At 43.1% G+C, this 14477-nt stretch overlaps 1 protein-coding gene across 2 annotated transcripts in view; it reads left to right on the top strand.

The window, feature by feature from the left end:
• Nucleotides 1–14477, top strand: part of LOC115469283 (all-trans-retinol 13,14-reductase-like) — a 50933-nt gene that overhangs the window by 18767 nt on the left and 17689 nt on the right. For both annotated transcript variants that reach the window (XM_030201778.1, XM_030201779.1), the window contains 3 exons: nucleotides 4309–4510; nucleotides 5887–6084; nucleotides 13446–13571. In XM_030201778.1, the coding sequence (XP_030057638.1) occupies nucleotides 4309–4510; nucleotides 5887–6084; nucleotides 13446–13571 (526 nt within the window). The remainder of the gene's footprint in view (nucleotides 1–4308; nucleotides 4511–5886; nucleotides 6085–13445; nucleotides 13572–14477) is intronic.

Here is a 14477-nt window from a genome sequence, read left to right as displayed (position 1 = left end):
GTCTCATTTGACAATGATCATTCGCTGAGCAAGTGGTTAGAATACTATAGCCCTCATTTTACAAGCCCTATTCGTGTTTGATATAGATATGCATAAAACAGCAATTAAATGGTTATCTTGCATAAACATTTAAGTCCTCGTTTTACAAAGCTGGGATATGCATGTGTCAAACCCAAGCAAATGAAAAGAGGGCATGGTCTGGGAGTGTCTTGGGTGGGACAAGGGTGTGGCAAATTCATATCTATTTATTCACTATTTCAGAAGGTGATTAAACATCTGTGTCCTAAAAGATCAACGTTGGGAATTACACGTGCTACTAAGCAGGTTTAGGATGTATTTCCCCCCCCACCCCCATTAAAATGCCAAATTGACAAAAGAAACCTGTCACTGTGACAGTGTTGGGATTATAGCTGGTTATGTTTCTAAGGTCACAAAGATAACTGGTTATATGCCGGCTTTGAACGCATCGTTTTTAAAAAGATGTTTATTTTTCTAAGATCATGTTTGTGCAGCACGCAGCTGGTGCACAAACATCAATTTCTCTTGTATTTTGAAACAGGCTGTACATCGGCAGATTCTATTTTAAAATACTGGTGAAACTTGAGATGCACTGACCACATCTCAATGCCTACTTCTGTAATCTGCCTGCACATCAGTAACCCTCCTTTACCTCAGGTACAAGTGTGAACTCTCTGGGCACAGGAAAATGCTTAGTGTACCTTAACGTTGCTCACCTTGAGCTACAATTGAAGGTGTGCACTAAATCCAAATAAATAAATCTAAAGACAAGGAGTAGCCTTAAACTTGCACTTCAATTCTGCTGTGGACAAGCGGATGTTCTTTCAGTTCCATTGTCTCATCAAAGTGGACCTACTATAGCAGTGGTTCCCAAATCTGTCCTGGGAGATCCCCCCAGCCAGTCAGATTTTCAGGATATTCATAATGAATATTCATGAGAGAGATTTGCACTCTGGCCATATGAGTTAATCCCTCGTAGTCAAATATGTGGTCTGTTCAAAGACTAAGATGATACGAGAGTTTTTTTTCCTTCTGCAGCTTTACAACTAACCGAGGTGCTGAGGAGACCACTCTGCACAGGAAGGGTCACACCCACTCAGAACTTTTCACTAAGGAGCCCTTTTAGGAAGCTGCAGGAGGGCTACTGTTGGGGTAGCGCGTGCGCCTGGCGGTAATTCTGAGTTTGGAGCATGCCGAATCCCACAGTAGAAAATATTTTTCTATTTTCTACCATGAGGGTGTTCCCAGCAGTAATTGGCAGCATAGCCATGTTGGCGTGGAGGTAGCAAGTGAACCCTTAACCGCTAAGTCAATGGCTGGCGGTAAGGACTCTGCCTGTAAATAGGCACACGCTAGTTTTAATTTTTATGCATGCCCTTTTTCCTGCCCATTAAAAAAAGTTTTTTTCCCCATCCATGATAAAAGGTAGCCCAGTGCGCACACAAAAGACGCACCCATGCTACTTCAGGCCACTTCTTACTGCAACTTTGTATATGGACCCCTAAGTTCAGAGCTGTGGGAGAGCAGTTCTGTCCCAGCACCACTGGAGAACATTAAGTACATAAGTAATGCCTAACTGGGAAAAGACCAAGGGTCCATCGAGCCCAGCATCCTGTCCACGACAGCGGCCAATCCAGGCCAAGGGCACCTGGCAAGCTTCCCAAACATACATTCTATACATGTTATTCCCAGAATTGTGGATTTTTCCTAAGTCCATTTAGTAGCGGCTTATGGACTTGTCCTTTAGGAAACCGTCTAACCCCTTTTTAAACTCTGCCAAGCTAACCGCCTTCACCACGTTCTCTGGCAATGAATTCCAGAGTTTAATTACACGTTGGGTGAAGAAAAATTTTCTCCAATTTGTTTTAAATTTACTACACTGTAGTTTCATCGCATGCCCCCTAATCCTAGTATTTTTGGAAAGCGTGAACAGACGCTTCACATCCACCTGTTCCACTCCACTCATTATTTTATATACCTCTATCATGTCTCCCCTCGGCCGTCTCTTCTCCAAGCTGAAAAGCCCTAGCCTCCTTAGTCTTTCTTCATAGGGAAGTCGTCCCATCCCCGCTATCATTTTAGTCACCCTTCGCTGCACCTTTTCCAATTCCACTATATCTTTCTTGAGGTGCGGCGACAAGAATTGAACACAATACTCAAGGTGCGGTAGCACCATGGAGCGATATAACGGCATTATAACATCCTCACACCTGTTTTCCATACCTTTCCTAATAATACCCAACATTCTATTCGCTTTCCGAGCCGCAGCAGCACACTGAGCAGAAGGTTTCAGCATATTAGACGACGACACCCAGATCCCTTTCTTGGTCTGTAACTCCTAACGCGGAACCTTGCATGACGTAGCTATAATTTGGGTTCTTTTTTCCCACATGCATCACCTTGCATTTGCTCACATTAAACGTCATCTGCCATTTAGCCGCCCAGTCTCCCAGTCTCGTAAGGTCCTTCTGTAATTGTTCACAATCCTGTCGCGTGTTAACGACTTTGAATAACTTTGTGTCATCAGCAATTTTAATTACCTCGCTAGTTACTCCCATCTCTAAATCATTTATAAATATATTAAAAAGCAGCGGTCCTAGCACAGACCCCTGAGGAACCCCACTAACTACCCTTCTTCATTGTGAATACTGCCCATTTAACCCCACTCTCTGTTTCCTATCCTTCAACCAGTTTTTAATCCACAATAGGACTTTTCCTCCTATCCCATGACCCTCCAATTTCCTCTGTAGCCTTTCATGAGGTACCTTGTCAAACACCTTTTGAAAATCCAGATACACAATATCAACCGGCTCCCCTTTGTCCACATGTTCGTTTACTCCTTCAAAGAATTGAATTAAATTGGTCAGGCAAGATTTCCCCACACAAATACTCATGTATTTATTTAAAATACTTATATCCCACCAATCCCAGGTCCTCAGCAGGTTACAAACAAGTTATATAATAATGAATAACATTTGGAGCCAAAATAGGAAGACTTAAGTATGGAGCAAGACCTGTGACTGCACAGTAGGGAGGTACAAATAGTCCTTATTTGCTAACATATTCTAAGTAAACCTCCCCCAGGACGAGTAATTTTCCCCCAAACCATGGGATGGTTAAAATGATCACAACATAGTCTATGTAAGCTAAGCAGTGCAGTATCTTCAGGGCAGAGGGATGGAATTGGACATCTGTGGCTGAGTGCTGCTCCTGATGGACTATTTAATGTTTCTCTTTTGCTCTACATTCAACCTTCCTATGATGGTACAATGCTCTGTATCCAGGGCTTCTCCACAGCTTTGTACTTCTTTCTTGCACTGAACCTAGAGTCTCTTCATCACCATCTGATTCTGTCTTGCTTGGAGTGTATGGCTCTGATGTGTTTATTCCTGGGGGAATTCTGCACTACTGCACAATGCAGAATTCTCCTCCTCTGCAGACTGTGCAAAATTCTGCCTCTTCCATACAGAATGCTGTGAAGTCTGCTGATGCGGAGTGCAGCACCAGCACGGAATCTGCTCTTTCCAACTGGCTGCATCCCTCCCTTCCTCTCTGCCTAACTGCACACAAATCGCTACAGTGTGGCAAGAAAGAGGAACTGTACAGCCGCACACTGCTTCCGCCTTCTCTACCGCCTTGGTCCCCAGCAATTCCTTTAAGCCACGTGGCTGTATGGAGGTCTGTGTGGCTCAAAGGAACAGTCAGGCCCAGGACAGCAGAGGAGGATGAGGAAGAAGCCTCCACCCCAGTACCAAATCATAGCAAATCAACTGGATGAAGTTTAACAACACAAGGCTTGTTATATCGGGTCAAGCCAATATCCTGTTTACAACAATAGAGAATTAGTTGACGGTGACTTAAAGGGGGGGGGGGCAGGGGTATGATAGGTCTTTTAATACATTATTGGTAGTCTGTAAGCAGCATTTTAAGTATTCCATGATTTTTGTGGTTTGTTCTTTGGATAGAAGTTTGTAGTTCTCCTCAATGTGGGCTTGTGCAGCAATGATTCTCACTTGCTGGAGATAATTTGTCCTTATATGCTTCTTTGTTTGCAATTACTTGCATTACTTGATATGTGTTTTGGAATGAAAATTTTCAAAATTGTAATAAAAACAAATGAAGGGAAAAAAGGAGGGATTGACGAAAGATCTCAGATCGTTTCCCTCATAAGGGGAAGAGCTGGCAGTTCTGCTAGGCTAATGTGGCAGTCCACTGATCATACCAAGTCTCTTATAGCTGGTAAATGGTGCCGTGTTCCACCTTTCTACTTACAGGTGTCTTTTGTTGCAGACCGTCTCTAACAGAGCAGGGGATATGGTCATTTTGAAAATGATTCCTTTGTCCTGGGCCAGGTTCCTCATTCGTACAGGCCTTGTAAACTGGCTGTCCCCTTTCTTCAAGATGTCATCCAAAAGTCTCACTGAAGTGATCAATGAGCTGACTCAGAATGAAGAACTTAAAGCAATATTTGGGTACATCTTTCTCACTTATGGTAAGGCTTCATTCTTTCATTCCACCAGTCACACTTTATCAATATCCTGAGTACAGCTTTTCTTTATTACATCCAGTGCATTTTTTTCTAGCAAAAAAGGTACCAGTATTCAAATACTAGTCCACCCTTCGAGGGTAGGGTAATCACTGAGGGATCCATCCCACAATAGCCAGACCCCCTGCAACCAGTTACAGAACCTATGACAAGGCAGAATTGGTGTGTAGACCCTGAGCTCTTTCATTAAAACTTGGGATCCATGGGTCAATTTTAAGCAGACAATGGAAAAGGTGCCGGTATTCAGGACCCCTAAATACAAAAAGCCCTGATTACATCACATACTGTAGAGTAGAATGTGTTTATTTGCTGATTTTTTTTTTTTTTTAATTTGAGGGAAGTTTTTTCGTATCAAATTCTGCCACACTAGACTAAAGAGCTACAAGTTGACTCCATGTCATTGGGGTAGACTGACACGATTGTAGTTTTGCCACCATTGCATCTTTGGATTTGTAGATTTTTTTTTTTTTAGTACAATAGTTTTTATTGGTATTTTTAAATATAAAACATTACACATTAATATCAAACATAACATTAATTGAGAGTGTGGTGATGCATATATATATATATATATAATCACAGCTTTATGTTGACAATGCTGACATTTTAGGATTGCAAAGTAACCTACATTATTTTCAATCTGCGCATAAACACAGATAACAAAGCATGATGCGTCCAATTGGTACAAGATTATCACAATGGAAACTAAAGAATAAAACCTACAAGTCCTTAAATCTGTCTGGTCCAGTAAACTAAATACTAATATAACAAAAGAGCAATGGACCTACTGGTGGAACCACAGAACTCGGTGTGTCCAGTCTGCTTCTATAACACAAGCCTTGTTCTACATTGGTCACAGATGCATGTGGACACCTATTAAAATACATAGAATAGACTCAAACAACTACATGTTCTAAAGCATGAACTCTAGATAAATTTACATGCTTTAGAACATGTCTCAGCTGTATCCATTTGTAGGTTCAGTTTCTCCGAGACTAACATATCCTAGCCAGCAGTGCACCTCTTCCTCTGCTTTATGTGATCTGCTGTACTTACTCCCCTTATAAATGGGAGGATTAAACTTGAAGTAGAACACACTGCTATATCTCAGTTTATGTATCCTATCAGCCAAGAATCCAGCCAGCCAGTCTCTTTCTTTGGGTTTTTTTAATGTCGGAACTCTACAGAATTGTCATCTCTGTGCCTGTAACTGATTCCTTCCTCCTGATCTCTTTGTGACTTTTATTCTGCTCATGTAATATTTGTGGGTTTTTTTTTTTAAATTTCTTTATTTCTTCATCCATCCATTTCCTCTCCTACAGGAGTGTTCCCGAGACAGGCCAGCTTCTCTGTTCACGCCATAATCATCGACCACTACCTGGAGGGTGGATGGTACCCAAGAGGGGGTGCCAGCGAGATTGCCTTCCACATCATTCCAGTCATAAAGAGGGCAGGGGGTGCTGTTTTTGCTCGAGCGTCCGTGCAAAGCATCTTGGTAAATGAGGAAGGGAAAGCATATGGTGAGTGTGGTTGCATGATGAAAATTAAAAACATTTAGACTGGTTCTCAAAATCTGCCCCCTCCCCCCAGTATTCAACCTATGGTAGTCAGCATTTTTAAAAATGAAGGCCACTGCAGGTTTTTATGCTCAGATAGTCAGTACAAGTACAATATAACCGCCTGCACTCAATGGATTCCAGCAATATTCAAACCAGTATAGTCTACAACAACATCCACAGCACTATGAAAAGTGTTGAAATTCAATAAAACACACTTCAAATATTTAAAAGTAAGAAAAAGAGAATTCAGCAACCATGTCAGGAGACTATATTTGTCTTGCCTCAGTCGGTTTCACTGTCATTCATTGGTCATCTTTTAAAAACAAAACTATTTTTAAACATTTATTCTTGTGTGTGCTACTCTTTTACATGTAGTGTAGAGCAGTGTTTCCCAGGTCCGGTCCTGGAGTACCCTTTGCCAATCAATTTTTCAGGATATCCACAATGAATATGCATGAAAGAGATTTGCATATAATGGAGGAAGTGTATGCAAATCAAGTTCATGCATATTCATTGTGGATATCCTGAAAACCTGACTGGCAAGGGGTACTCCAGAACTGGACTTGGGAAACACGGGTGTAGAGAATGGGACAGGGACAGAGCACACAGGGACAGGGTGGGGATGAGGACAGAGCCAGATGGCGGACAAGCTTTGTCCCTGTGTCATTCTCTACTTTGAAGACTGTTAATGAATTGGACAGTTATTTATGTTCGAGAGATGCAGACAACAATGTATTCATTTTTTGGAAACACAAGCAAAAGTGCTGGCCACAACTGGCAAAATTTGCACAGAGGATCCTGTGTATTCCTGCTACCAGCACATCTTCTGAAAAGACATTTTCTATTGCAGGAAGGATTGTGAAAGACTAGAGAGCTAGACTGAATCCTGAGATTGTTGATGACTTATTCATCCACAGATTAAAAAATCATAACAGAGCTTTGTAGGGCATATTTCTCCCCCACTAGGGCACACAGAACGGGTTGTATTTTGTACCACTGGGCATTTTAACAAGGTGGATTAGGGTTCCTTGGGGCAGTAGAAATCAGCTCTTGGGGTTGGAAGAATAGAGGTTGGTGGTGGGGGGTTATTATAGTTGCTCGTTGTTATAAGTACATAAGTAATGCCACACTGGGAAAAGACCAAGGGTCCATCAAGCCCAGCATCCTGTCCACGACAGCGGCCAATCCAGGCCAAGGGCACCTGGCAAGCTTCCCAAACTTACAAACATTCTATACATGTTATTCCCGGAATTGTGGATTTTTCCCAAGTCCATTTAGTAGCGGTTTATGGACTTGTCCTTTAGGAAACCGTCTAACCCTTTTTAAAACTCTGCCAAGCTAACTGCCTTCACCATGTTCTCCGGCAACGAATTCCAGAGTTTAATTACGCGTTGGGTGAAGAAAAATTTTCTCCGGTTTGTTTTAAATTTACTACACTATAGTTTCATCGCATGCCCCCTAGTCCTAGTATTTTTGGAAAGCGTGAATAGACGCTTCACATCCACCTGTTCCTCTCCACTCATTATTTTATATACCTCTATCATGTCTCCCCTCAGCCGTCTCTTCTCCAAGCTGAAAAGCCCTAGCCTCCTTAGTCTTTCTTCATAGGGAAGTTGTCCCATCCCCGTTATCATTTTAGTTGCCCTTCACTGCACCTTTTATTGTTTTCTTTTAAATATTTTTATTTATGAATTTTTCATTTTACATTCATGTCATAACATAAACATATAGTAATTCTGAAATATTATTCTCTTATAATATTAAATGAAGAAAACTATTTCAATATTTAGTCCACGAAGAGGCATATTTTCAAAGCACTTTGGGAGGCTAAGTTCCATAGGTTTCTATGGAACTTTGGGAGGCTAAGTGCTTTGAAAATGAGCCCGTATATGATCCAAGAACAAGGAAAATTTACATAGTATTAATGAACAATTGAAAACAGAAGGCTCCCTCAATAAGCACAGCCGATGCATAGTATTACAATCAGGGATTTCTATTCTACTCTTTACTTGTAATAAATTCTAATAATTTTCCAGGTTCAAAAAAGATATTTGAAGAATTAAAAGAAATAACACATCTACAGGGATACTTGAGCAAAAAAGTTCCACCTAAGCTAAGCATTCTTGATTTTAATTGCAGAAATTCTTCCCTTCTTTTTTGGGTATCCCTCGATAGGTCCGGAAACATTTGAATTCTTGATCCTAGGAAATTATCATTTATATGACGGAAATACAATTTAAATATATTATTACATTCAAGTTCAAGAGCAAACGTTACCAGCATAGTGGTCATTTCAGTTTCTACTTCCAATGAGTTTTCAAGAAATTCACTTAGATTCAGATCAGGTTGGGAAGAATTCCTCACATTTCTTATACCAGTAATATATTGAATCCTTGTTATAGGTGGAAAATTATCAGAAGAAATATGTAAAACTTCCATACTGCAGAAACTAGAGGTGATTTAGGAAAATTCAATAGTCTTAAGTTATTTCTCCTAATCTGATTTTCTAAATACTCGATTTTTCGAGTTTGGAAATTTTTATCTTTTGAAACTATCGATGCAAAGTTCTTAAAGTGAACTTCATTTTCAAGTACCTCTATTTTGTTATTGTGAGTATCGAGCCTACCAGAAAGCTGATCTTGAGTTTGTTTCATTTCCGCCATTTCTCCTCGAGTGGAAACAGAGATCTGCTGCAAAGTAGAATTCAATCCCTGTATCGCGTCCCATAGACTCTCTAATGTAACTACAGCAGGTCTCACACATTCTCTGTTACCTCCGGAAAGAATATCCTGTGAAGGCGATAGCGAGGGCAGGGAATGTGAACCCTGTCTTCGCAAAATAGTTGTTCCCACAGGAGAGGAAGTAGCTACGGGGCCTCCTCCTGCAGCAACTGGGGCTTGTCCACCTTCGGGTGCACCAGATTGCTGCTCCTCCGACAACACTGTTACATCTCCGGTTCTCGGGGGGGGGGGGGGCTGTAAACGAGGGAGGACTCAATGTAACTCCCTCTATACTATGTTCCCGATCTTCAGTTGGTTTCATCAAGGTGCTCATCGGGGGTCCCAGCGCTCGCGTTACCATCTCATCCAGGGTTGCCTGTCGCATGGTGGAAGACACTACCCGGTTCGTGGAGGTGAGCATGTTAGTTTTCCTTTTCCCCATTGCTGGTTCTAAGGAAAGCCCAGGTTCTAGGATACCAACTGGTAGTCAGGAGCTGCTGCAGTGCACATACGTTTCAGAACTCCATCTTGGATTGTTATTGTTTTCTGTTTATGAATTATAAACAATCGTACAGAATATTGTTCCTTTTTATACTGTGATATCCCCCCTCTCACTCAGGGTGACCTGGTTCTCAATATGCAGATCATATGCAAATTAGTGTGCTACCCCTTCTCGCTCAGGGTGACCTGCTTCCCACTAAGCAAATTAAACAGGTCTCACCAACTGCATATTTCTCAGGCAACTCTTTATTCCAGCCCTGGGCACATTTCTTCTAGCTTAATACTTTATGCTTTCATAGGTCTTCACACTGAGCCTCCCCACACAGATACATGGGCTTAGTACTAGCTTCAATACTTTGGGGACTCCCAACCCCAGGCTTTGCAGCCTACTTCTCTCAGTACTTTGGACACACAGTCCTCACTTTGAACATACAGTTCTTTACCAGTACTTGGGACACACACTCCTTCCGTTGAACACACAGTTCTATAAGTACTGAGGACGAGGACTCACCGTCCAACACTAATGCTTTAGGGCCTTATTACCCCAGGATTTTCAGCCTGCTTATCTCCTTTGGACACCCAGTCCACCACAAGTCCATAAGGTTAGCCAGTATCTTCCAGGGGGATCTCTCTTCTTCAGTTGCCAGCTCTCTTCTCTTCCTTTCACAACTCAGGTGGGGTATAAAGCGGTTAATTAGCTACACAGGACCCAGCCCATAACCTCCTACACCTGTGGACCTCCCAGGGCTCTCCCCGGTCCTAGCGACCTCCATCTATTCTCCTTGCGCCCTCTAGTGGCCTACCCCGGATAGGACAGCCTCATACTTATCATAATACTTTAATAAAAAGAATTAAATTTAAAATCATAAGTGTTTAAGGCCTCTGCAGATGAGGACAGAGCCCATGGGGACAGGGAGGGGACAGAGATAGGGCCTGCAGAGATGGGACAGGGACAAACTTTGTCCTCATGTCATTCTCTAATGTAGTGCTCATGTTCAGTAACACCATCAATTGTTAACTAGCAATGCTTCAATCACAAACTGCTTAGCAAAAACACACATTTTACTCAATGTTGCTGGCTTCCTCAGGGGTCTACTAATCCATTCTCTTCTTGCTGGTTAACAATTGGTGGTGTTATTGAACCTTGCGTAAAAGAGAGTTGTTTTTTTTTTTTTTAAAGATGACCAATGAATGACAGTGGAACTGATTGGGGTAAGACAAATATAGGCTTCTGACATGGTTGCTGAGGTCTCTTTATTTTGCTCAAATAATTGAAGTATGTGTTATTGGATTTTAACACTTTTCATGCCATAGTGCTGTGGATGTTGTACACTACACTGGTTGGTGCTGTGTGTTCACTATTTGATTAGATTGGTATTTAAACCAGTACCCATATAGCTATGCCTGTGGGCACCTAAAATTTAAATCTGGCCCTGGGCTGAAATATAGAAAACCAGTAAGTTATTCCATGCCTTCCATGTTACGTTAGTTTCTTTAATTTTAGTATTTCAACTTGAATATTTTCATATTAGATCTAGACCTGAAAGAAAGCTAATAACGCAAACTTGGTAAGCTAAATTGGGAACTTACATAACATGTTATTTAACAATATTAAAAAAAAAAAAAAAGTAGTGTTAGATTCAGAGAATGCAGGCCCTGTCTCTCACCTCTCTACGTTCTCTTGGAGTTAGAAGCCTAATGAAAGAATCTCCATATTAAGGAGCAGAGAGGACATGAGAACTAATTCTGCTTTCCTCACAAATATACTGCTATTTTTCCTTCAGTGGAAGTTTTCATCTCATTATTCTCCGAGACACAGAAACTTAGCCCTTCTGGTACTGTGTAACATCCAACAGTTAATTACATAGGGCTCAACATTCAATCACAGCAGTCCAGTTAAGAAAACCGCTAGCTGCCATGGTTAACAAAAAAACTGGATATTCTATGCCAGTACCTGGATAACAGCCAGCGCTGAATATCTGGTTTTAGCACTAACCCAAAGTGTTAGTAGCCATATTCAGACTACCTGGATAACAGTTATGTGGTTAGCGATCTGAAAATGGCCTCTTACTGAAAAACCTCTGTCCCTGCCCACAGCGCCCTGGCATTGTCTGGATAGTGCTGCTGAATATCCCTCTCGCCGTACTTATCTGGTTAGTAGCACCTGCTAATGCTAATCAGATAAATGCCTTTGAATAGTGGCTCCATAATAGTTTAGTGAAATTCTATTTGCATTTTCTCTACAGTGTGTTTTTTTATGAATCTGACATGCCCTAGATAGGGAAAGCTTTAGAACCTGACCTGGGATCTGGTGCCATGAGTCTTTATTCATAACTACCTTGCCCCCTCCCCCCCCCCCCACATTCCTACATACTCAGTCTTGGCACTGAAATGATCTGGATTGGGGGGCATGGCCAGTGGCGTTCCGTGGTTGCCTGACACCCAGAGCGGATTGCCACTGCGCACCCCCCCCCGACACAGTCCCCACCTGCCTTCCAAGTTCCAGCTCCATCCACCCCAGCGTGACGCCGCCTCCCCCCCCCCCCCGACACAGTCCCCACCTGCCAACCAGGTTCCAGCTCCGTCCACCCCAGCGTGGCGCCTCGCATCTGCAGCGCTGCTGTAAAAAGAAGAAAATAGCCTCATCGTCGGTCCTTCACTCTGTGTCCCACCCTCGAGGAAATAGGAAGTTATGTCAGAGGGCGGGACACAGTGAGGGAAGGGCCGACGAGGAGGCGATTTTCTTCTTTTTACAGCAGCGCTGCAGATGCGAGGCGCCATGCTGGGGTGGACGGAGCTGGAACCTGGTTGGCAGGTGGGGACTGCGTGGGGGGGGGGGGGGTAGCACCACGCTGGGGGTGGACGGAGCTGGAACCTGGTTGGCAGGTGGGGACTGCGTCGGGGGGAGGTGGTTCCATGACAAGGGGGGTGTGTGGATGGATGGAGCGGAGCACCCCCCCCCACCCGTTGACACCCGGGGCGGACCGCCCCCCCCGCCCTTGCTACGCCACTGGGCATGGCCCCTTCTGGAACTCTGCAATTATGAGTCCCAGGTCTGACCACTAGATGTCACCATACCTAGGAGCATGAGAGTTGTGTTTTCGTCTTGAGATTGCTGTTAATTAGCAGGAGAGAGAAGCATGGGTATCAACTGTCTGTCTTCAATCCTTCCCCTTCAACCTTGCCATAAATCACATGCAGTTTCCTGACTTGTGCAATGAGGTGTTCTCTTCCTGCTCCCTCACTCAGCTGAGGAGCAAGACCTCGAACCACAGAGAGGGGCACGTTGATCTGTGTCTCCTCGCCTGTTTCTTCCCACATGCTGCCTGTTGACAAAGGAGCAAAGGAGGTATGACAGTAGACACTGCAGAGCAACCTTTCTCCATCCCCTCCCCTCAAGTTCCTTGTATGCTACCAGAAAAGTAGGGGGCTTTTCCCTGAGCTTTCTAGTGTTTTTCCCCTGAGACTGGAGAATTCATTCAAATTTCTCAGGGTGAAATCTGGAGAGTTTCCAGGTACAGGTGGCACTCTTGAGATATGTAACTCCACCCTGGGTGAATTCTACCTCTCCAGGGGCGTGGGAGGGGATCCAGAGCCGGAGGTGCGGCACATTTTAGCCCGCTTCCCCCAGCCGCCGACCCTCCCCCGCTGCCACCAGGTACCTTTTGCTGGCGGGGATCCCCAACCCCCGCCAAAGTCGTCTTCAGCGTCTGTCTCCAGCGCGCTCGCTGATCTGTTTCGGTGAGTCCTGACGTTCTGTATGTATGTCCGTACATGCAGGACGTGCATGCAGGATGTCAGGAGTCAGGACTCACAGAAACAGATCAGCGAACGCGCCGGAGATTGGCGCTAAAGAAGACTTTGGCTGGCGGGGGGGGGGGGGGGGGGTGTCAAAGTAGAGGGGGCCAGGGCTAAATCTGTGGAGGCCCATGCCCCTGTGGTCCCACCTAGCTACGCCCTTGCTGCAGTCCCCAGCCTAGGCCAACTCATGGCCCAGATGATATAACTCAGGTCTGAACCAGTTCACAGTCCTCCACCAGGCAGGGCTAATAGAGGCAAACCAAGAAATCCCAGTCTGACTTTTTCCTGCTTCAATTCTAGGTGTTACTGTAATTTCAAAAAAGTATCCAGAGCCGGTGAATGTGTTTGCTCCTGTGGTGATTTCAGATGCCGGGTTATTTAACACTTACAAGCACCTTTTATCTCCAAAACTGCAGCTCCTACCAGGTGAATATCTTTCGGTGCTTAAAGCAAATCAAACAAAAATTGTTGCCCCCAGCTCCGTTCAAGGACAGTCTGATGTGAGCAGTAATCAGAAAGCTTGGGAAACACCGAAACAGATTTTAGAATTAATTACTCATCTTTCTGAACCCCAACTCAGGGTGAGGTACATTCATATACAATAGATATTTTCCCTGTCCATAGGATTTACAGTCTAAGAGTGCTCTTTATTAATGTGCATTAACTGGTTACTGCACATTATGTTTATGGTTATTAAAATGTTTGATATCCCGCCATTTCTAGGTATAGATCATGGAGGCTAACAGTACCAAAATGAACATAACTAATTTTCAGAGGGTGGAAAGGAACACCAAAATTAAGATAGGAAAGAAAAAGACAAATAAAAAAGAAAAACACTCACACGCCTTAAAAGAATCTAAAAGAACTGGAGAAATAGGTTCCATGAGCTAATGCTCTGGGAGGCTAGGGAGGCTTACGGTAACCCAAAGAAAAGAAAGATCTTTGCTAATATATGGTCTAAATATTTACAAAATATCTCCCACAAGGCTAGAAGTGCAGTGCTTAACAAATTGGATACATCCTAGATAGTGAGACATCCAGCAGATATTTGCTCCGGATTTTGGACCGGTTAAGACCTGTAATAGATATTGCTAGTATATTTACCATGAAATAAGTAGATAAAGGTAAAGGAGTAAAATAAAGGGGAGGTTGGGGGGGAGGAAAGGATGTAAAATAATGATGATGATGTTAGACTAGATGCATATGTACAATTATGACATGACTGAATGTTTACAAAATGTTTAACTTTATTGGTTTTGTTTGACGTGGTACATCATCAATAAACACCGTTGAAATATTAAAAAGAATCTAAAAGTTACTAAAAGTCTGGAC

The sequence above is a fragment of the Microcaecilia unicolor genome, chromosome 4, assembly GCF_901765095.1.
Source record: "Microcaecilia unicolor chromosome 4, aMicUni1.1, whole genome shotgun sequence".
NCBI classification, from domain to species: domain Eukaryota; kingdom Metazoa; phylum Chordata; class Amphibia; order Gymnophiona; family Siphonopidae; genus Microcaecilia; species Microcaecilia unicolor.
This window is presented reverse-complemented; position numbering and strand designations above follow the sequence as displayed.